The sequence below is a fragment of the Pygocentrus nattereri genome, chromosome 2 (assembly GCF_015220715.1).
Source record: "Pygocentrus nattereri isolate fPygNat1 chromosome 2, fPygNat1.pri, whole genome shotgun sequence".
In the NCBI taxonomy this organism is placed as follows: Eukaryota; Metazoa; Chordata; class Actinopteri; order Characiformes; family Serrasalmidae; genus Pygocentrus; species Pygocentrus nattereri.
Genome location: NC_051212.1, coordinates 21,744,651 through 21,769,155, shown reverse-complemented (window position 1 = coordinate 21,769,155; position 24,505 = coordinate 21,744,651). Strand labels below are relative to the sequence as shown.

At 39.6% G+C, this 24,505-nt stretch overlaps 1 protein-coding gene across 3 annotated transcripts in view; it reads right to left on the bottom strand.

Annotated features, from left to right (window-relative positions):
- The window catches only part of tesk1 (testis associated actin remodelling kinase 1), a 37,418-nt gene extending 13,504 nt beyond the window's left edge, over nucleotides 1-23,914 (bottom strand). For 2 of the 3 annotated variants that reach the window (XM_017718775.2, XM_017718776.2), the window contains exons 1-4: nucleotides 23,783-23,914; nucleotides 22,178-22,630; nucleotides 3,059-3,180; nucleotides 127-175 (exon numbers count right to left, since the gene is read on the bottom strand). In XM_017718775.2, coding sequence (XP_017574264.1) covers nucleotides 127-175; nucleotides 3,059-3,180; nucleotides 22,178-22,348 — 342 coding nt within the window. In that variant the 5' untranslated portion in view covers nucleotides 22,349-22,630; nucleotides 23,783-23,914. Of the gene's footprint in view, nucleotides 1-126; nucleotides 176-734; nucleotides 849-3,058; nucleotides 3,181-22,177; nucleotides 22,631-23,782 lie in introns of those variants that run through there. The other variant, XM_037532048.1, reaches the window with a different exon arrangement.
- Between the last annotated feature and the right edge of the window lie 591 nt (nucleotides 23,915-24,505).

Sequence of the window (24,505 nt, the reverse complement as noted above, 5' to 3'; positions counted from 1 at the left end):
CTTCACATGGCAACTTTCCATTAACTTTTCTTCAAGTTGGTATTATTGTGAAAATGTCTGAAACCATTGCTTCTGCTTTCTAAAAATTGTACCACATGTGTGTGCATCTGTTGGATTTAACCATACCTCTGTAAGAGCATGGAGGTGTCCCTCATGTACACACACTCCCACAAACCTAGGGGGTGGCAGGGGGAGAAAACACATGCAGAACAGAAATAAATAAGTTGAGAAAAAAAAGTGCATGTGCACAATATCTAACACAACTGAAGCAGATAAAACAAAACCTCCAAGTTGTTCTGATAAAGCAGACATGATGAGGATGCATAAACCACACACATGCACCTAAAACACATTTCAAAGCCTATTGCGACACTGCTAGATGTAGCAAGTCATGAGGATTCTGCATTTACAAGCTAAGCCAAGTGTTGTCTTAAGGCAGCTGTGAGACAGGGCCCATCCCAGTGAAAACAGTAGTACTGTATGTGCCAGGTAAAGAAACACCTTGCAGTGCACTAGGAAACAGTAGGCCCTCAGAAACACAGCAAATCCAATACAAACCACTGCACTGAGATGATTTCATACCAGACAAATATTCAAATGTGTCAACCAGGGTGGGGAAAACTGGCAAAAATATTAAAATAAAAAATAAAAACCATTTGTGAATCACTTTCACTAGTTTCACTAAAAGGTATAGTTTGGCAAAAAAAGTCTAATTAACATGATTTGTCACTTACCCCAGTCAATCAGCCAAGACCTTATTGATATGTTGACATGATTGTTTACAACAGGAGATGCTAGGCTAACACTGCTGAAAACCAAACACTGGAGCAGGAACATCGACAAACTCATCTCTGTTAATGCATGCCAAAATCCTGATTTATTTTATTTAAAAAAAAAAAAATACCAAAAAAAAAAAAAACCACAAGACCATACTTGAACATAATCTAAAATCGGAATTACCCCATCATCTGCATTATGCCCCACTCTGTAGAACTCTTCGGTCACTATACCCATTTTGTACAAATAGATCAAAGAAATCTAGGTTTAGTCCAGTATATTACCACTGATACCCTAATGATGTAAACTGTGGCTTTTGGCAATGAACCATAAACTGGCAAGGGCTCCGTTCAGTAAAAGGATCATCACAACAATGAAGTTCGCTTGTTCAAATTTTCCATTCCACCCTAAATGACGCAACACAAAATTTAGCTGACAAATAAGAATCCAACTTCAGCCTCATCAAAAACTCAATGTACACAGAGATCATTTCTCACTTGACGATCAAAAGGGAGGTCACAAACGGGACATTTTAACTTTTGCAGCTGCTTTAAGTAAACTTTTACAAATGAGAGGTGGATTTAAGGTAAGCTTTGTGTACTTTTTCTCCATCTTCACTGTCCGTTCTGTGCCACATATAATTTGCCTGATAAACGTTGCTTTATGCATTCTGACTGTAAAATTAAACATCCATTTTTTCTTTAATGTAGATTTGTTCAAGCACTGGCATCAACCAGTCCCACTTCCCACAGCAGAGACTCTCCACCTTAGCTGGGATCGCCTGGCATTTTCCACAAGCAAACAAGTCATTTCTGTTGCCAGCATGCAACTGAGGAGTTTCTTCAAGTTCTAACATATACGGCTGAATGTGTATAAAATAATAATCAGACATTGTTTTGATCTTGAAAGCACAAAAGCTTAGCTTCTCTGCCACTTTACCTTATGGTGCATCTGTGTGTTTAGGTATTCATGTAGCTCCACCTTTGGTCATAGTGATTGTGGAGTGATATCACATACTGCGCTGAGGTAAAGGTTGTTCTGGTTACTCACAACAGCTGCCCACTGTTCACGTATGCAGGGAAGTTTTTGTTTTTATAGACTAAATTAATTCATAGCGTGTTTTAAACCACACTGATGTGTCTGTGCAAAACAGATGAAGATCTGAATGTGTTTTGAGTAGGTGGAGAGTTGTTGGGTGTGTATTTATTTAGATGAGTTTGGTGACAATCCAAATCCAGTGCTTGTTAGCGATGTTAGCCTAGCATCTCCTGCTGTAAACGAGAAAAGCAGATGTCAGATATTAAATGTCTTGGATGATCGACTGCATCTAGTTTAAGTGATAAATCATGTTCATTAGATTTTTCACCTAACTATTCCTTTACCAAAGACCTTTTGATGTTTCATCCAATTTAATACAAGTGATATTACAACCTTCAGATGAGCAGTAATGCCTGAAGTGAGGGTGCACTTATGAATCGGTGCACAGACTTTTTACCCTTTCGTGTTCTCCCACTAGCTTGACAAAGGTGTTTAAATGTAGCATTACACAAATACTTTGTGCTAGTTTGTACCACAATTCCAACATATGGTTGCAGTATGAGAACTCAGACCGTATGACCACAGGACGGGAGAATACACTCACTCCCTTGGATCAGATTTATTCTCTTTTTGCTCCAATTGAGCATTGTTTCCTTTATCATCCCCATACTGATACCAGGGATGATCTTCTGATGAACTTCATTTGATATTTGAGTCTCCACAAGAGGCTTGACTTACTGAGGTGACAGCACTTGTGTAAAGATATCAAACATATTAATAGCACAACAATTTACTGCCACAAAGACAAATTAATTTTAAAATGTTTTATTTTTTGAAAAAAGCCAAGGGAAATCAGTTACTTAGTGGCTAAAACTACAGCTAACTGAAGAGGACCTATTGTCTTAAACAAGATTCTTACACAAGAGTATTTTCTCCTCAGCGGACAATGCTACAACATTCTAGTTAAGAGAAATGTGTATTTTATATATTTCACAAATACAAGCAAAACCGTAAAGTTTTACAGTCCTGTTAAAGTGGAATTTCACTAAATGGTTAGTCTGTATATTTACTCTATCTTCCTGTGATGAGGGAGTACCCAAATAGTGACAGTCAGTATTAGAGTACTGACACTTCAAACAGTTAATCAAGTGACAGAGTACCCACACATGGTTTTAGATCAGTGCCATCTCTACTTGCAAATTTGTAAATATATATTTTATTGCTCAGTATTTAGTAAACTAACCTGAGGATGTTTGGGTGACTGAGTCGATTCATCAGCTGCACCTCTTTCAGCATGTTAGCCCTGTTACTGGCCAGTGTATTCATCTTCAGGGCCATGACTTGCCCTGTGATCCTGTGTTTTACCTAGAGAGAGAGAGAGAGAGAGAGAGAGAGAGAGAGAGAGAGAGAGAGAGAGAGAGAGAGAGAGAGAGAGAGAGAGAGAGGGAGGATGAAGTGAGTATGAAAATGAACTGAATCTTTCCTGTCACAGACAGACACTTTAAAAGCAGCTCCTCTCCTCTGATCCATTGATGTCTACTGCAGCTGGACCAAGCACACTCACTTGCTCTCATTCACGCCCACACACACAAATACGCACACACACCTCCTTTTGATTCATCCTGGACTTCAAAGAGAAACAGTGCTGAGACACATGATGCAGGAAATAGACTAAAGTTGGATTCATCTGAATCCAACAGCTCTGCTTAGTGTTCTAGAGCCTCTAACATGGTCTAGAATTAATGGTCTAGACCCATTAAGCGATCTAGAATGTGTGTGATGCAGTATGAACTACATTCTCAAAAATCACTGCCTGGGTAAATAAATAAAAATGTTTCAAGTAGACCTGTTTCACCATACGCAACTCTCTTTTACGTTACATCGAATATCACTGCATGCCAGCTAACACAGCTGCACATAGACCTCTGAAGTCATGTGTCATTTTAGGAATATTCTGGATTTAAGGGGGCGGCACGGTGGCGTGGTGGGTAGCGCTGTTGCCTCACAGCAAGGAGAGTGTCTGTCTGCCCTGCGATGGACTGGAGACCTGTCCAGGGTGTATCCTGCCTTTCGCCCGAAGACTGCTGGGATAGGCTCCAGCACCCCCCCACGACCCTGACGGAGAAACGGCTTAGAAAATTGATGGATTTAAACTGTTTTTTCTATGAAAAATGAACAGCACTTTTCTCAAATCACTGTGTCACATCCTGTGGTAAACAAAATTGCCCCAAAGCTGATATATTTTGCCCTGTATATATTTCCTCCAATATTTATATAATCTTTCCTCTAAAACTATGCAACAACTTTACCTTAAAAAATAATAGCTTCAAAATAATTTTGATGGTACACTGATTTACAATAGGGAGAATGTGTATCTATCAATGCCATTCTGGACCTGGAACACCTGCGATAGTGCCATGTAACTTTGGAGGAGCGAGCACAAAACTCTCGCAAGAACTGTAATGTAAATTCCCCTTTGCAAGCACATGCATCACGCATGTACATGGACGTTACAGATTACACTTTACACAATTTGTTTTTTTAAAAACATAGAATCAACCAAAATTACAAGCATTATCTGTAGCGTCCAGATGCCTGCATGACACTAATGTACATGAAGAGGAGCTGTAGGGGAGCTCACAGCATGAATTACATTTACAGCAGTGGTGTAAAAGTGAAATACCAATTCTTGCAAACTACTGCTTTAATGACCTTGTAATTCAGCCAATCCAGCAACATTCAGTGGAAAAAATGAGCTAAAACACTTTGGAATGTTTTAACATAACACAAAAGTGACTTTCAAAAACAATTAATTTCAGTCACAGAGAAAACAAGCTTGGATAAGTCTGTTCCTGAAATTTCATCCCTAACTATCCTCTCTTTTATGAGGACATGAATCAGCAGGATTCGAGTGCTCAGTAGTTTCAGTCTGTGGACACAGAGCATGTCTACTGACATTTTCACAGTGTATGTGAATATAGTAATATAGTATATGAGATTAGACTTTCAGCATACTCCGGGACTGTATACACTCCAGCTCTGTCAAGCTGTATGGTTGTCAAGGCAACATACTGCTTCCAGTGTGTGAATAAAACTCCACTAAAAAAAAAATTAAAATAACACTTACTCTCTCTCACACATTCTTACATGTCAGATTCAAAAACCCTCCTCTTCTGATTGTTGGGGGAGTATGTGGCTCTGAGCATGTCCTAAAGGAAGTGTGGGTGTGCGTACGTGGTGGTTTGTCTCTTCTCTTGAGAGCAAGCTCACCACACTGCTCCTGTAACCTCATTCTCCATCACTCCACACCACAGCAGCACACCAAGAGAGAGACTCTCAGCTAGAGATGTCCAAAAAAACGTTCATTACTTTATAACAACACAACCAACATACAATTCTCTGTCTTCCAAGTAGGGATTAAGGTCCAATCCCATTTCTTATTTGTACCCCTAACCCTTGTTTGAGTGTCACCTTGCCCCGTGGAACACATTTAAAAGTGGCTGTGGCTGAAATCTTCCCTACGAAATGGGAACCTCAAATAAAAAGAACATTACTTTATTAAAAGACCACTAGCGGTGATCTGTAGGTGACCCTGCCAGTCTGCAGTGATCGTAGAGGAGGATAAAGTTTGGCAACCTCGCTGCTGGGCTTTAGTTACATTTAGCTTAGCATCATATGCCTTTAAAGAGGGGGATGCAACAATTATTTATTATCACCCATCACTAATTCTTCAGTGACATGAAGCTGAAGTCAGCTATTCACTAGCTTCTTGTTTGAATTTCCCAGTTCCACATTCAACAGTGCAGCAGTTCACTTGTGAGGTGCCAAAACATGACTGGGAAATTCAGCTAGCTACTGAGATATCAGCATATTACTGATGATTTTTTTATTCTTGCTAAAAAAGAAAATGACCATATTACATAAAAATGACAAACTGAGAGAACATGATTGCGATCTTATTTTTTATGGAGAGAATATTCACATTTGTGGGTTTCTTTGGTCGCTTTTTCCACTTCTTTTCTCATAGCACTCTGTTAGGGGTGTGCCTCTGAAAAACCTCTGTTTGGAGGGCCATTTAGCCCTAACACTTCATCCTACCCTTCCATCTCAAAGCAAATGGGATTGGTTGAAGGCTCTCATAATTATCACATAATCGCCTCATCATATTTGTTTTTAAAGCTGATCATAATTACTTAAAACAGTTGTAAGCTGTTTACACTGCAACAAACCAATTGTGGGTTGTATGTATTTTCATCTGGGTTGATAAATCTGAATTAAAGAAAGCAGAAAAAACATTTATTGCATAGAAAACTACTCCACCTCATGCAGCTAATAAAGTTCAGTTACAATCACTCATACCCTTCAGACGACAGCCGCAGGGTCAACTATTGTATTTTGGCTTGTGCCAGCAAGAAAATGCTGATACAACCAATATTCAGAGATTTATGAGCTCAATAAGTATCACATGTTAATCAGATCTATCTAGATTAAAGAGCCTGCCCATGCATGCATCAACTCAGAACAGCCATCTGCAACTAGGCATCTACTGACTGAGCTTCTTCGGTATTGTCACTTATTGAAATATTCAAACTTGTGGTATTTGTCAACACCAGTGTGCTCTTAAACAAGACACAATTTCCTGTAATCCTTCACCAGAGTTCTGACTTTTGTCCACTTCTATAACATCTTCCAAGTATTATGTCATTTACTATTTATGCTGTCGTGCACCAGTGGGCAGGGAAAATAATACTAGCACACATGTTTCAAGAAGAGAAAATGCTCAGCTAACTCAGACTTTTAAGCACTTTACTCAGAAAAGGTTGTGATTTCTGATTCAAGTTCATTTGATAATGTTTCATAGTTAACATACCATAGTGGGGACCAACACCAATAGTCTTAAAGACTATGGAGGTATGTAAATTATATTGTTCTTAGATATTGTTAAAGTTCATAATGAAAAAAAACAATGAACATGGACCTTAACACATTTCTGCATACCTTTTACTCTTGCTCAAGTTTTCTACTTTTTACATTTTAAATTTTTTTTTTTAACTGTAACTAAACAGTTTTTATTATCACATGCTTGAGTCAGTTGTGCCGGCAGTGAGGCCAGAATGTGAGGCCATTATTTGAAGTTTGTGTACTAAAAACTCGTAGGATGTTTGAAGCTACAAACTGGTGAATAAATTGGCTAAAGTAAAAAAAAAAATTAAACTCGGAGAGCTGATAATTACGCTATTAACTTTGTTATAGTATGTTTATCAACGAGGGCAACACGGTGGCAGGGTGGGTAGCGCTGTCGCCTGGGTTTGATTCCCCGGCCAGGTGACCGGGGTCATCTCTGTGTGGAATTTGCATGTTCTCCCCGTGTCTGGCCAATTGGACATGCTAAATTGCTCCTCGGTGTGTCTGTCTGTCTGCCCTGCGATGGACTGGCGACCTGTCCAGGGTGTATCCTGCCTTCTGCCCGATGACCGCTGGGATAGGCTCCAGCACCCCCTGAGGGAGAAGCGGCTTAGAAAATGGATGGATGGATGTTTATCAATGATCTGACGATTGTTATCATTGTTGCTACAAGCTAACTAAACAGACATCATTAGTAAGGTGGAATTGTATTTGTTGATCAGGCAACTCAGATTTTAAACCTGCTGCTGCGTATCAGACTGAGGAAGAAAGTTCTATATTCAGATTCAGAACAAAATTTAAGACCCGATTACACCAACAATGGCATCTCGGAACTTACATAACACATTAACATGTGCAATGTTTCTGTTCATATGCCAAGTCACTCAGTGACCAGTTGTACATCCTCTTATCTGGTATTACACACGCTGGAGAACTTTGGAGTGCACTATGAAATCTAATCTCCTTATTCTACAGCAGAGATGACCTTATGAACCATGACAACTCATATAGAGTGCATCAATAAATAGCAAATCCACACTCAGCTTCATGGCCTTTTCTCTCCTGCAGTTTCTCTATTATTAATATACTGTGTTATAATATACAAGTGTTGGTAACAACAGTTAAGGCTTTAAGCTGAAGTTTAAAAGCTGGTGAGGTTTGTTTTAATTCAACATTGATCATTTGTTGTTTTCTCCATCTTACGAGACCGTCAAGCTTGTGTCCACACCATCACACGCAACCTGATAACAGTCAGTTTTGCATTAAATATTCCACCCTGTCACAGCCGCTGCCACCCCCCACACCCACACCCCCCCGTGTTTGTGTGTCTGTGTAGTCTTACCAAATATAAACAGTCTAATTATTGCATTTTTCAGTCCAGATACTGCAGATGCCCAACACTTTAACTTCACAGCCTCCTGTGAGAACAACATTCACCAATACACTGAAGGATAAAGACAGACTGATAAGCCGCTTGCCCTCTCTCCCTCTCTCCCTGTAAATTCCAAGCTGATGTGAGAGAAGGTCAGATCTGTGCAACTAAAGTGTAGAGTGATGACACGGGGACAGAGACAGAGCGAGACACAGAGGGAAAAAGGAGAGAGGTAGAGAGGAGGAAGAGAAAGAAAGAAAGACCAAAGACAGAGAAAGGAGGGGGGTCAGAGAGGCAGTGAGAGAGATTTTTTCTTGCTGGAGAATAAATATAGTTGAGTAAGACAAATTTGGTGTCTGATGTTACTTCTTCAGTTTCAGCTATGTGGCTAAGCCCTCAGGACCTTCTTAGCGCAATCATTTCTGGGAACTACAAAAGCGTTGTAGTATCTAGGTTTCCTGAGACAGCAGAGTGAGCTCTACTGCAGATAAGACTTTCAGTGGGCTCTTCAGGTCAACCACCCTGACCATATTTGAAATCCACAGGACCAATTTTGTTAGAAACAAAAAGAGCCACTCTAGGCCTTCTTGTAGCCCTGGATACTTCACTGCCTGACAGAAGAGCAGTCTAATCATGTTCATTGCTCTAAGAACCGTAGTTCTCCACTGCTAAATCACACACTTGCCTTAAACTGGCACTGTGTGAGATACTGTTGTCTACAAAACAAAAGTATAAAGAAAACTCAGGCTTCTAAGAAGCCACAGATTTTATCCATGTGATGCATGATGCTAACGGGTATAGTATAATCTTCCGCTATATGCTAGCTACATTAGCCTCATAGCTCCAGTGTAAAACTAAAGAAGTACACATGTCTCGGCTGACTTGATACATTTGTGTTGTGGGAAAACTGGGTTAAACAGAGTTAACCCTCACTTGAAGGGCACAGCAGAGCTCTTCCTGTGAGGATGCTCCTCCTATATCCTTCAGTCGAGTACTCTGTGATTGGCAGAGGGGAACCCAAACAAAGACTGACCATGTTTGCAAGCACCAGACACCGAAAAGCCTGAGTGTCGCTGTGTGTGTTCTGCACAGCTCTGTGTCAGCATGGTACTCATATTGCTACTCCAGACTGTTTAGTCTGAATCAGAGAGAGCGTTATACAGGGTAGAGTCACACCCACCCACACTCACTATAATCACACTGCACTCCAAGGCACATTTTACTGCACACACACAAATACAGTGAAGAACTACAGTCTGACATCACTAGTAATGCTTTGAATTTGCCTTAACTTACAATATAAAACAAAGTTTTTCATTACAATTATCAGTATAACAATTTGAGCCAAAAGTAGCACCTTTTAGAATATTTACATTTACGGTATTTGGTCTCTCTTCTGCTTTAATGGCACAGTACACTTGAGCTGACATCAGCACAAGTTTGCACAAAAGCCTCTGATGAGTAGACCAAATCCATCTCACAGTTGTCTGAGCAGGAGCTTCAATGGAAGGAATAAGACAAAAAAAACCTGACCCATTTGTAAAATATATCATTTTTTTCCTACAGTTAGAGTTAAGGTGGAACGCTAATTATCAAGCTCTTCTAAATGAAGTTAATTGCTTAGAGTATTATACCGCAACAGGTGGCTGATACAAATAACAAGTAGCATCTACATATGCTACAAAGAACTGTGTAATAAACTTGCATAACAAGCAATTTAAAAAAGCTTAGATAAGCTGTTTGCTGGGAGTTTTGTCTGTGACTCAGAGCAGCAGGAGGGCAGTGACTTTATGAGAGGGAGAGGAACAAGAGTAGCTGACATACAATTAATGCTAACTCCGATTGGTACATTGGTAGATCTGACTTCACCTGTGCCAAAATTAAGTCCTGCTAAAATGAAATCAATCAGAAGTGCTGAAAAATAATTCAACAACCTTCTTCTCCTGCTAGTATATAGTAAAAACATCACAAAAACTACACATAATAGTTAGCAGGAAGTCATGAAAATGAGTAGACAAAGGCTTTCGATTTTTATTCTTAAATCTGTTTATTTCCAGGTAAATAAAAAAAAAAACTGACGTTTGGATTCCACTTTGATGTGAACAGAGGTCAACACCAGACACAGTGTTGCACTCCACTGTGCTCAGACATCCGACTTCTAATCTAAATGTACTCCAGGACAAAACATGAAACGCTCGCAGCAAATGTTTAAATGGCAAATCATGGAATTTAATAACCATCCCCAGAGGACCTACACTGTTGCCGTGTTATTACAAAACATTTTTGTGACAAACAACAAACACTTTTTAAAGGCAAAAATGCAAAAGGCGTAGGTTTATTGTTCAATGTGTGCCATCAGTCGGACTGCGATGTTAACTTCTGACTACAAATACTGACTAAGGTGACCATTGTATTGCGCATTCTATGGAATGCAGAATTAGAATTATTACATAGCCCTTATATAAAATGACATGTCTACTATAGATACTTATATATATATATAGATACTTATATATATATATATATATATATATATATATATATATATATATATATATATATATATATATATATACATATATACATATACACACACACAAACATACACACATACACACACCCCCCTTTATTAGGCACACCTGTTCAATTGCTGGTTAACACAAATAGCTAATCAGCCAATCATATGGTCGCAACTCAATGCATTTAGGCATGTAGAGGTGGTCAAGACAACTTGCTGAAGTGCAAACCGAGCATCAGAATGTGGAAGAAAGGTGATTTAAGTGACTTTGAATGTGGCGTGGTTGTTGGTGCCAGACGGGCTTGTCTGAGTATTTCAGAAACTGCTGATCTGCTGGGAATTTCACGCACAACCATCTCTAGGGTTTACAGAGAATGGTCTGAAAAAGAGAAAATATCCAGTAAGCGGCAGTTGCGTGGATGAAAATGCCTTGTTGACGTGAGAGGTCAGAGGAGAATGGGCAGACTGGCAACAGAAAGGCAACAGTAACTTAAATAACCACTTGTTACAACCAAGGAATGCAGAATATCATCTCTGAATGTACAACATGTCGAACCTTGAAGAAGATGGGCTACAGCAGCAGAAGACCACACCAGGTGCCACTCCTGTCAGCTAAGAACAAGAAACTATAATCCGCACAGGCCCACCAAAATTGGACAATAGAAGATTGGAAAAATGTTGCCTGGTCTGACGAGTCTCGATTTCAGCTACGACATTCAGATGGTAGGGTCAGAATTTGGGGTAAACATGAAAACATGCCAAATGGAACCTGTTGTAAAACACTATTCTGAGATGTTTATTTTATTTTACTGAATGTCTGCACAATGCTCTCTAATTACCATCTGAAGTACAGTTGTATGATCTGCTCTGTTGTTAAATTCAATAAAAATTTTAGTTCTAAAAAAAAAAAAAACATGAAAACATGGATCCATCCTGCATTGCATCAACGGTTCAGGCTGGTGGTGGTGTAATGGTGTGGGGGATATTTTTTTGGCACACTTTGGGCCTTTTTGTACCAATTGAGCATCATTTAAATGCCACAACCTTCCTGAGTATTGTTGCTGACCATGTCCATCCCTTTATGACCACAGTGTACCCATCTTCTGATGGTTACTTAAAGTAGGATAATGCAGCATGTCACAAAGCTCATATCATCTCAAACTGGTTTCTTGAACATGACAATGAGTTCATTGTACTTCATGATGCTATCATGTCATCACATGTCATCCACAAAGAATTAAGGCAGTTCTGAAGGCAAAAGGGGGTCCAACCTTTTACTAGCAAGGTGGTAAGGTGTACCTAATAAAGTGGCCTGTGAGTGTATGTGTGTGTGTGTGTGTAATATATAATATATTATACACACACATATATATGCCAACTATTTCCATTTTCTCAAAGTACGTTGGCTCAGATGTACTGGGAACCAGCAAGTTATGGTCAGTGCATGCGTGTTTGATGGAGGGACTTGTGCATACATTCAATATATATATAAAAAAAAAAGTTTAGTGCTTTGTACGAAAGGGCAGTCTAATTACAGAATAAGCCCTCAAAGCTCATATGTGCACTGCAGGTAAAGAGTAAAACAATGTGATTTTCTGTGCTAACTGTTATATACACACGCCACTGTGTACAGGTTGGTACAGTGTAGTGGGTATCACCTCTGCCTTCTATGCTGTAGACTTGGATTCAATCCCCTGCCTGGAAAAGCACCCTACACTGTACCAATAAGAGTCCTTAGGCAAGACTCCTAACACTACCTTTGCCTACCTGTGTAAAATGATTCAAATGTAAGTCATTCTGGATAAGAGCGTTTGGTAATTGCCATAAATGTAAAAAAACGTACAAGTGTGTACAAGCCTGATTCGTTTGATGTACCACTAAGGCTTGTTCAATAAAGAAGTAATGATAATCATCTACATGCTTGTCAGTGATATGCGTTTGTAGCATTTTAAATAAAATGATTGTGCCATTCTCTTCCATTATAAAGGTAAAGCCTTGCATTTGATGGAAGTCTTGCCAATCGCTCCCAACAGCACAGAACAGTCGGACTTGGTAAACTAGCTTTTTTTAAGCACTGAAATTATGGAGGAGAGTAAAAAAGGCTTCGAGTCTGAGGAAAATGTCTTTTGATCAGATAAAAAAAAATGCCTGCTGTTCTTTTCTCTACTATTTATCATTATATCACTATTAGCTTTGTTAAGAGTTTTAAAGAATACTGAGTCATGAATGTAAAGTGCCAGTAATAGTGCAGTGTCTTTAGTTTACAATATTAAGTACATTTATTATTTAGTAGTAATAGGGTTCAAAATACAGTTCATAGCTGATAATTAACTGTTGATTAGAGATGGCATGATACCACTTTTTTTCCTTAAACAGACAGTGAAACCTTGAGCACAAGGTTGATACAAATATTGATCCATCTATCCATCTACCTGATCTACAGTATTTTCTTTTTAAAAAATGCTTTAAGCTGTTTTTAATGTTTTAATTGAAGCACTTCACTTAGGATGAGCATCTAAAAGTAGGCTATCATGCTCAAACTACACAAACACTCTACTACCCCACAGGAAGAAACACACAGTATTTGTTTCCTCTTTGATACCTGATTCAGCTTTTTCTGCTGATATCAGCTCAATGCTGATACCCATCAATACATACCATTTATATCTTTGATATCCAACGATGCAGAAAAAAATAAGTCTATAATACTGATATTTTTAGCCATTTCTCAGCTCTTCTGCCACCCTGTACAGCTCATCCTCAAGCCAAAATCTAACCCTCATGTGTCAGACAAGGACTGGAGCAAAACTCTGCAGGTCAGCACTGAATTAAAGAGTATTAAAGAGAACAGCACAGAGACAGAACACACACAGACATGCAGACAGACAGACAGACAAGGAAAAACTACACTGACATTTAAAACACACACACCCTTCTGCAGCAGCACCAAGACTGACAGTAGAACATGTCCTGACACACACACAGAGACAGACAGAGAGACAGACAGAGAGAGAGACACACACAGACAGAGAGAGAGAGACACACACAGAGACAGAGAGAGAGAGACACACACAGAGACAGAGAGAGAGAGACACACACAGAGACAGAGAGAGAAAGAGACACACAGAGAGAGAGAGAGAGAGAGAGAGAGAAACACAGAGAGAGAGAGAGAGAGAGAGAGAGAGAAGAGAAATAAAGGAGAGCATGAGACTGAGAAGGAGATAAAGAAAAGAGCGAGAGAGAGCCAGAGAGAGCAAGAAAACAACAGAATGACACTGAAAGGCAGAAATGCGCTGTAAAAACACTCTGTTCTTCATGTCAAAACAGGTCCACAAATTGTTTCAAACTCTTTTTGAAGATTGACTCTCCTGTCAATCACAACAACTCTTTAAACAACTGTACTGCACTGCGATCTCTTAAGCACACCCTTTACCATACATAGGCATACGCCAACACACATACAAAAGACTGACTGGAGCACCGTGTTTTTGCAATTTCACTGTGCAATTTTCACATTTCAAGAGCTGCCATTTTTATTACACTTTAAGTGGAGAAAATTAACCTAATAATGCAGAGCGCTATGTTCAGCAGTCCAGCTTTCTGCCTGATAAATCAATGTGCTGGACTTCTTGAGCAGAAAAAGGCCTGGGGCTTAATTTAGAGAATACAATCACATTTAACTGCGATCATAAAGCTGGCCAGAAAAATCACAATTGGCTATTTTCCCTATATCGTTCAGCTCTATTCCTGTGTTTATCTAATGGACAGAGAGTCAGGCAGGCCAGATCGGGAAGCTGACCAACAGTCTCTCTTCTTCCAAACTACATTTACATGACGTAACTTTTCCTTTCTGTCTGCTGCAGTGTACACACACACACACACACACACACACACACACACACACACACACACACACACTTCAAACTGTCACCGAGCAACATGCACTGAACCCACATGACACTACCCAGTCCACACACTCTACTGACCAATCCTGCACCTACACGAACACGATCACAGAGCCTACACAGACATCACACTTTTCTAATCTCTTTTCTAATTCTTGTACAAATTAGCATGTTTTCTTAATCTGTCTGCAAACATTAAATAAATATGCAAATCACCTCATTTACCTGCCTTGTATGTGTTTTCTAATTTTACCATGTCAACTGAACTTAGTTCAAATTTCATGATGAATGAAATAATAATATGAATGCCCAAATATTAAATAAACAATGCTCCATTAATTCCATTTACAGATAATGTTTTTTCCTTCTCCTGAAAAAACAACATTTTAGAAATACAAAGTGGTCACAACATTGATATGCATTTATGTATGTATGGTACATCAGCCAGAAAGCCACTCACTCACCTCACATTTTGCAGGTGGAAGATTCTCCACAAGGGGGTGCTACCAGCATTAAAGTAGTTTTTGGAGCTTTGCATCAATGACACTGTGTGTCCTAATTTTTATTGAACTGAAAAGTAGGGATGCACTGACATGGGTGCTTTTTATACAATATAGAAGGGGATGTCTGGGGACTATATGTACCTTGATTAGCATTACGGATAAATTGATTATCTGTTAGAAATGCAGTACAATGAAAAATAAAAATGCAGACATGGCACAGGAGCTCATTATCACCTAAAATGTTCCAGTGCACAATACACACATCAACCATAAGTTTAAAATATGATCAATAACACCTGTCCAAATGCAACACTCTACACGAACATCTGCCCATACCGATATGACTCTGAGAACATTGTGCATTTCCGTTTGAAAAGTAGCAGTGAGAAGATACCATTTTCACAGGAAGGCAGGGTGTCCCAAACTTTTAGAGGTACTGAGTTCATGGAGAATCATAAGCGCAGCATCATAAACTTTAACCTATATCAGTATTTGAATGTAGAATCACTGAGGGTGTGCGGAACACCTCTGCAATTTCTTTCTGCTCTCTTCATTCTATCTATAGCACCTCAGTAGCTGACTTGGGGCTGAATTGGGACAGTTGATTTAGTTCTGAACAGTGTTCTCTGCACAGAAGATGGACACATTTAACTGCCTCTGCATACTGCAGCCATATACAGTTTCTTTCTCCATAGAAATATGAGCTGCAGGAAAACACTAAGAAGCATGTGATAATTAGCCAACAGAAACAAAGAACTATTCTCACAGATGGAACTTCATGTCATTACGCAAATAAACACTTCATCATCAGTCAGACATGAAAACAGCTAAACCTAAAGCCCTGACTAACAAAAAACGAAAAGCAATGTCTTCAAGCACAGTACAGACAGACACAACAAGACGGATACTGATAATGAATAAAGAGAGATTAACTGCTGAGATGTGAATTATTCGAGTGTTAATGGGAGCAAATCTTTTATTAGACTTTGACTAGAGAACATTACAGCAGAACAGAGACAAGAGGTAGACTTTTCAGTTTGTGGAAAGTGACCTTGAGTTTGATAAGTCAATTCAGGCTTCTTACTTTATCGTTTGTCAGTATTTTGGAATCTTTGAAAGACTCAAAATAGTTTGTTATTGTTCAGGTATGTCCAATCTAGTTTTACAGATCTAGTTTTAATCTTTTACAGATTTTCTTGGTAAAGTTTTTTCAGATCATCAAGATAATTAATCAACTAGTTATTGACAAATGTCTGAACAAAGGTGAAAAAAAAAGATTCCATTTCTGTAAATAAATATTAGTATATGTATTTTTATGTATTTTAAATTTATTAAAAAAAAAATAAAAGATGAGTACTGCTAATTAAATTTTACAGTACTTTGACAGTAAAAATACATATACAATACATGTACTCACTTTGTTCTTAAACTTAATTCTTTATATTTTTTCTTACCGAAGAACAAACCTCACATAAGAAAACATCAGTGAATGTTACAATCCTCACGAAAACTGCTTAAGTGGGTTTTAAGAGGAAATTTGTTGAACATTTGATGAATGAGGCAGTTTGTTTGGTACAACATGTATCAATTTTCGATACCCAGCCCTAACTGCAGTTGGCCACAAGCAGGTCACATTTACATCACCTGACAGCAATTTGAGCTGATCAGTCATTTTCCACAGTTAGCTTTTGCAGTCTTTAATGCTGCAGCAAACTGAATGCAAATGTTGTGCATTTTTTCCAATGGGTTGAGGAAAATGCAGGTAAATAAAAGCAGTGGGTCTTACATAATAGCAAAACTCTTAACTGCTGCCACAAGCCTGTACTGAGTGTTTGTTTATTCGAGTCAGTCAGGAGCTACTAACAGTTGACAACTAGGAAGATAGCTAATCCACCAGTTTGTTCACTTTGGGTTTCATTTTAACCCACATGCAATAAACAAAACAGACAAATTATTAATTGTTATTACTTAAATGGACAACAAACTGTCAGCTAAAATGTTCATGACAGGCACAGGAGTAGTAGTAGTAGTAGTAGTAGTAGACACTCAGTGTACTGAAAGCCTCACAAAAACATCCAAGACTGGGTGCCCAGCTAGAGTTCGACCTAAACATTCCAGAACTCCAGTAGTACAAGATTTCAGTTAATTATAACCCAAAAAAGTCTCTGTGAACGTCTATTGTTTTAAAGAAATCAGAAGGCTTCACTGAAGAAATAATCCATCTGACTCCTCTTCCTCATAAGAAAAGCCAAGAGACGTCCATTCGCTTCAGGCCTTTTTGTGGTTTTCTCTCATTAGAGCTGCAGTCTTTCAGTGAAGTGAAAGAAAGGAGAGAAAGAAGAGAGGAGGGGGGTCTGCAGTAATATGCCCTCGTGTTGGAGCAGGCTGTAACTCAAGCAAACAAACACTACCTGAAGGATGTGTCATGACAGGCACAGTCACAGAGAGAAAATTCTCTTTTTCCACTGCAGAAGCACAATCTCATTCACAGTCAAAGCCATCAATACCTCAACAGGTAAAAACCCTGATGAAATGGGCGGCCACGATGCGCCAAAACAAGCAATAATAAATCATTTAAAATTAGCCAATGGCTCACTTGTAGAGCAGATCTATGGGAAATATCAGAACAATAGACAGAATTATGGAAACATCCTTCATTTGAAGGCTGACAGAAGAGAACAGCTTCTCCATCACATTTGCATACATATGAGCTCATTTACAGTGACATTCTAGAATGAAGAGTTTCTTATTCACAGCAAGTCATTAACTCATTTGAATGGAGGGGTCTCGCCCTCTCTCTTTCACAAACACATATATACACAGACTAGGGCTGCGCAATACATCATTCATTAATTGTGATTGAGATGCTGACAGCGTAATTATTAGTAACAGTTTTTTTAGGGGATGCAATACAAACAACAGATTTATATTAGTATCAGCAAATATTTGCTTTTTTAAGTCATCCAGAAGAGCAAATGTGCAAAACACTTCCATTACATTTATTTTTAAGTATCTTCCTACAACCCCAATTCCAATGAAGTTGGGATGTTGTGTAAAACATAAATAAAAACAGAATATGATGATTTGCAAATCCTTTTCAACCTATATTCAATTGAATACACTACAAAGACATGATATTTAATGTTCAAACAGATAAACTTTAAAATTTAAAAAGATAAACGTTTTTTTGCAAATATTCACTCATTTTGAATTTGATGTCTGCAACATGTTCCAAAGAAGTTGGGACAGGGGCATGTTTACCACTGTGTTACATCACCTTTCCTTTTAACAACACTCAATAAGCGTTTGGGAACTGAGGACACTAATTGTTGAATCTTTGAAGGTGGAATTCTTTCCCATTCTTGCTGGTTGTCAAGCTTCAGTAGCTCAACTGTCCGGGGTCTCCGTTGACTTATTTTGCGCTTCATAATGCGCCAAACATTTTCAATGGGAGACAGGTCTGAACTGCAGGCAGGCCAGTCTAGTACCCGCACTCTTTTACTACAAAGCCACGCTGTTGTAACACGTGCAGAATGTGGCTTGGCATTGTCTTGCTGAAATAAGCAGGGACATCCCTGAAAAAGACGTTGCTTGGATGGCAGCATATGTTGCTCCAAAACCTGTATGTACATTTCAGCATTAATGGTGCCTTCACAGATGTGCAAGTTACCCATGCCATGGGCACTAACACACCCCCAGACCATCAGAGATGCTGGCTTTTGAACTTTGCACTGATAACAATCCGGACAGTCCTTTTCCTCTTTGGCCCAGAGGACACGACATCCATGATTTCCAAAAACAATTTGAAATGTGGACTCGTCAGACCACAGGACACTTTTCCACTTTGCGTCAGTCCATCTCAGATGAGCTTGGGCCCAGAGAAGCCGGCGGCGTTTCTGGGTGTTGTTGATCTATGGCTTTCACTTTGCATGTCAGAGTTTTAACTTGCACTTGTAGATGGAGCGACGAACTGTGTTCACTGACAGTGGTTTTCTGAAGTGTTCCTGAGCCCATGTGGGAATATCCGTTACAGAATGATGTTGGTTTTTAATGCAGTGCCGCCTGAGGGATCGAAGGTCACGGACATTCAGTATTGGTTTTCTGCCTTGCCACTTACTTGCAGAGATTTCTCCAGATTCTCTGAATCTTTTGATGATATTATGGACTGTAGATGATGAAATCCCTAAATTCCTTGCAATTACACGTTGAGAAACGTTGTTCTTAAACTGTTGGACTACTTGCTCATGCAGTTGTTCACAAAGTGGTGAACCTCGCCCCATCCTTGCTTGTGAACAACTGAGCGTTTCAGGGATGCTCCCTTTATATAAAATCATGACACCATTTTCAAAATTAACCTGTTCACCTGTGGAATGTTCCAAACAGGTGTTTTTTGAGCATTCCTCAACTTTCCCAGTCTTTTGTTGCCCCTGCCCCAAATTCTTTGGAACGTGTTGCATGTATCAAATTCAAAATGGGTGAATATTTGCAAAAAAACAATAAAGTTTATCCATTTGAACATTAAATATCTTGTCTTTGTAGTGTATTCAATTGAATATAGGTTGAAAAGGATTTGCAAATCATCGTATTCTGTTTATATTTATGTTTTACACAACGTCCCAACTTCACTGGAATTAGGGTTGTAAGGAAATAAACATTATATTTCTCTATAAAGCTACTCCAGGTAGAGGTGCTCCCAAATTCTGCATTATTTGAAAAGTCCTGTTAGTTTTTGGATTGTTTAAACATTTCATAACAAACAGGCCAACAGAAATGGTCAAAAAATACTTTGGAAAAAATCCAGTTACATTAACCATTACAAGTGAAGAATGGACCTTATTTAGCAGTATCTTCCCAAGTATGTTCTTAAATGAGGTCTTGAGAAAGGTCCTGAGACTAAGTCTCTCAGATTCATGATGTGTTTCACAGAATTGTTTTAACACCTTTGTGCTCTTGAGTGCGTGTAGATTCTGTTCTTATCCAAGAACAAATAAGAAAACATTGGTGAATGTCAATGTCAGAGTCATGAATACTTCATAAGTGGGTTTTAAGAAGAAATTTCTTCCTAAGAACAGTTGGGGAATGAGACCCAATGTTTTTCCCTTGTTACGTTAACACTTCAGGGTTTTGTTCCAACAGTGATGTTATGTACTACTTTCAGTATCAGCATCAGCAATGTGCATGAAAAATACAGGGTACTGGCATCAGCCCACAACTCCCATACTGATGCAGTCTTAACTTTTTTTTACTGTCTGCTGTGAAGATCTTGACCAATCACAGTCCAAGATGTGCAGCCATAGTTCCTGTTAAGCCCTTGCATTAACATTTACGTTTATTTCAGTTGGCATATGCTGTTACCCAGAACGACTAACAATTTGATCGATGAGTGATCAGATGATTGTTTCTGTGGATGTTTTGATTAAGTCATGGATCGTTAATCATGTAGTAAAAAAAAAAAAAGTAAATTACTGTTTACTGAGAACAAGCCAAGTCCTTTTAGGACTACTAAGAGGCAAATGCCACCAGCAGTTATTTCTAATCATACAAGGTCAGGCTCCTAACTACTTGTATAGGGAGAAAACTATAAACCTGAAACATATAACCAGCCTAAGGTCTCAAAAGCATTTGAATATTTGATCGCTAATAACATCAGACAAAAATGCCTCACACATAGTGCACTGGGACCATCATATTGCACACAAAAACTAAGTTGGAGTGTTCCAACTACTATGAATGTGCATGTCTCTACAACGAGGTGGGCTGTTTACTGTCTATGCCTTGTAGGAATGCACTGATGTGGGAATTGTGGGCCGATGTAGATATGCAATGTTTTCCCACATACGTATCTGCCGATGGCGATATCTAAATATTTATAAGCCACAAATTAGCGTTACATCTACCTGGTCTAGCATTACACAGAAACATAGCATTTATTTCAATGAATTTACAAATGCAGTAAAATTACAAAAAATGTCATCAAATACCCATATGATTCAGATTATCAATGTGTGTCCTTAATGTAATTCAAATGCAAAATGCAATTCCCTCGTTTTAAAGAGCAGGACTTTCCATATGTTGAGCATTACATGCAAGCTCATTTATTTCTCTTGCTCCTGTTACGATGAACTCTACAATAAGGCAGGCTAATATTATTTTAACATTTTATTGAGTCACCAATTCTTTTTAGTAAATTGCAAGATGCATCACAATTGTACTACATAAAAATATAATCATAGTACAAGTAGTGCGTAGGCCTAATGCACAGACACACAGTAACGAGGTAGTGTTAAGTTTCCGGTGCACCTGCATGTCTTGTCATCAGGTATCCATTTTCACACCCTCAGTGACCGGTTACCTTTACACAGGTCACACACTCAATAGAAAGACTGCTGTCATCATCACTCCCACTTCACTCAGTGAATAATGAAAGTATGACCATCCTTTTGAAAAAAAATATGGTCTGTGTTTGTTTTTGAAGGAGACGATATACCTTGATGGCATCCTCAATGACTGATTTATGTGGCACTGTGGACAGAATGACGCTCCTCGAGTCCTATTTGAACTGCAGCCTTTTAAAACTGCAGCAGTAACCAGCATCGAGTATAGACAAAAGTGGGTTAGAACTAATTCCAATTATTGCATTCAATGTACTTTTTAAGGAAAAGATTCGACTTTTTACTTGACTCCATTATGAACAAACAAATTTGGTTGCAAATTTGTTTTTTGTGTTTAATGTCATTCTGGTCCTTCCGACTGGCCACACTTCTCACTCAAAGCTTTTATTTGAGACCAAAAGGATTCCAAAACCAGAAAATAGCACCTTACAAACATAAAAGCCACCTGTTTTAAAATTCCATGAGCCTTTGACATTTCAACATTTTATCATTTCGTAAACAACAAGTCCCATAGAAAATGGTCCAAAATTATGTGGAAGTAAACTGAATGTAATGTACATCAACTTATTCATGTCCAGCAAGCAAAGTAAGTGTGAAGGACAAACTCCACAGAACTTGTTCTAACTCATCCAAAGTGATAACATTTTGCCAGGTGGTTCAGTTGATTTATAATTTTTCTTCACATTTAAGCTCAACCTCAAACCTCACAGAACACCTGGCTTTTCAGGTGAGCTCCAGTCTGACCCTCATCCATCACACTCTCTTACCTTGAACACTTCTGAGAAGAAACCTGAGCCGATCTTCTCGCAGGAGAAGTCATCGATGCGCGCCAGGCTGGACACGGCGCTGCGCAGTGCGCGGTATGATGAGGGTCTGACGCGTGGAGCTGTAGGGGCTCCATGCCCAGGTCCCTCAAGGGCCTCAGCATCGGGCTCCATCACAGGAGCTCCTTTTGTGATGAACACTCAGCAAAAGCTTTACATCTCCACAAATTACAGAGATACAGAGACGTGGTCGTAGGGGGCATAAACTGAATTCCAGTTACAGGGAGCTCTGTTTAATGTTTCGCTAAGGGAAACGATCTTGGATATTTTGCTGTATGCAGCCACTTCCCTAAATATCCACTTAACACAGAGCAAATCTCTCGGCTTCATGAGCTGCACGTTCCTCCACACCTGGGACGGTCTTCACATTTCATGCCTGCTGCTTTCCAGTCCAGTCTGCAAAGAGAAACAGAGGGACACTGTATTTCTTCTGAAATAAAGACCATTAATGAGGATTTGTCTTGCTATGCAACAGCAACAACCTCTACTTTTCCAAGAAGGTTACACTAGATGTCAGAACATTGCTGTGACGATTTGATTGCGTACAGTCACAACAGCATTAGAGATGTCAGGTACTGCTCTGGATCACAAACGTCTCTCCAAACCATCTCAAAAGGTACTAGATGGTGCTTCATCACTTCAGAGAACTGTTCCACAGCCAAATGCTGGAGAGCTTTATACCCCTCTAAACACTTAGAGGATTCTTTAGTAAAGGCAACAGAACGTTTAGAACTGTGAGCTCTAAATAGAACTTTATATACTAAATAGATCAGATTGATGGAGAATGCGCTGCATATGATTTTGTAAGGAACCTTTGGACAATGGTTCTACATAGCACCAAAAAGGTACAAGCTTTACATCGTTCTAAACAGAACCATATAACATGGTCTCCGTCAATTTGAAGAATTGCCCCGTGCAGAAAATATTTTAAGCATGAAATGGTTCTACAGAAGACCTTTTTGAAAATGGTTCTAGATAGCATTAAAATTGTTACAGGCTTGACATCAAGGCAAAGAAAAAAACTTTTTCGTGTTAAACAACCTTTTTTTATATAAAACACATTCTCCATCAACCTGAAGAACCATTTAAGCATGAAATGGTTCTATATATAACTCATGGTTCCAAACAGAACCACTACCGTTAATAAAGAAGCGCAGCTGACGCATGGAAGTGGACATGGTGACCTTAGGTATCTCTCTGCGCCTGTAATGCACGGCATGGCCTCCTGTCCTGCTCGATGCTGCAGTGGTCAACTTTACGACCGCAGAGCCTGTTAGTCAGGCTAAGGCAGCCCGAACGCTGGGCCTGCAGCTTTAAGCTGGAGAAGTTGCACTTTTCCGCCCCGCCGCAGCACGAAGAGCGGACGAGCAGCGCGTGCATCTGCTCATGCATTATACACGGAGCTCAGCGAGCTGCTGCTGCGGCCACTGCAGAGCCAAACACGAGCACGAGCGGGTAAACACGCCTACAGCACAGCGCGCGCAGCAGCCCTTTCTACAGTTCCGATTATGGCCTTCGCGAACCGGATAAGCGCGAGCGCGTCTTTACCTGCGGCGTGTCTGAGTCTCTCGGTCAGCTGCGGCGGGTAAACACAGCCGACACTCCTCAGCTCGCCCTCTGCGTGCTGCCCCTCCGCGTTGCTCGCGGACTCTGCGCCGGTAAACTCGCAGGAAAAGCGGCGCGAGGTGGCGGGGGGATCTTATTGGAGGCTCGCGGCGCGGGGGCGGGTCCGGGCGAGTGCGCGGCGTCGCCGTGCGGGGGCGCGCGCCAGAGCTGCTGCAGCGATGCATGCACACACCCCTCAGCCAGGGCCGCTGTCTTACAGTACACGCTTAGCGAAGAGGGTTCTAGATAGTACTCTAGATAGGTTCTTCGTGGAGTTGTAAGGCTATAAGGTAGCATTTTAAACGGTTCTTTAAAGAACCATGTTCGACATGTTTCTCCATCATATAGAAAACAATTTAACAAGGAAAAGAGCCAGCAAATGGTTCTAGTGTTTTTCGTGGTTCTGCTTGAAGCCATTACTACAGAAGCACTTTTTAAACAGGTCAGCCTAATATGTAATACTTGTGTAGAAGTAAAATGAAAGGATTAAGTGAAGGTTGTAACTGGTTCTTTAAAGGACCATGGCAACTTAAAGAACCACTTGAATGAAATGATGCTTTGCTTGATGAAATGGTTCTTTACTGTGACTGAGTACCTGCTATATAAAGTTCTCTAAAGGATGGTTCTATATAGCACCAAAGGGTTCCATCTATTGTTGCAAGATTT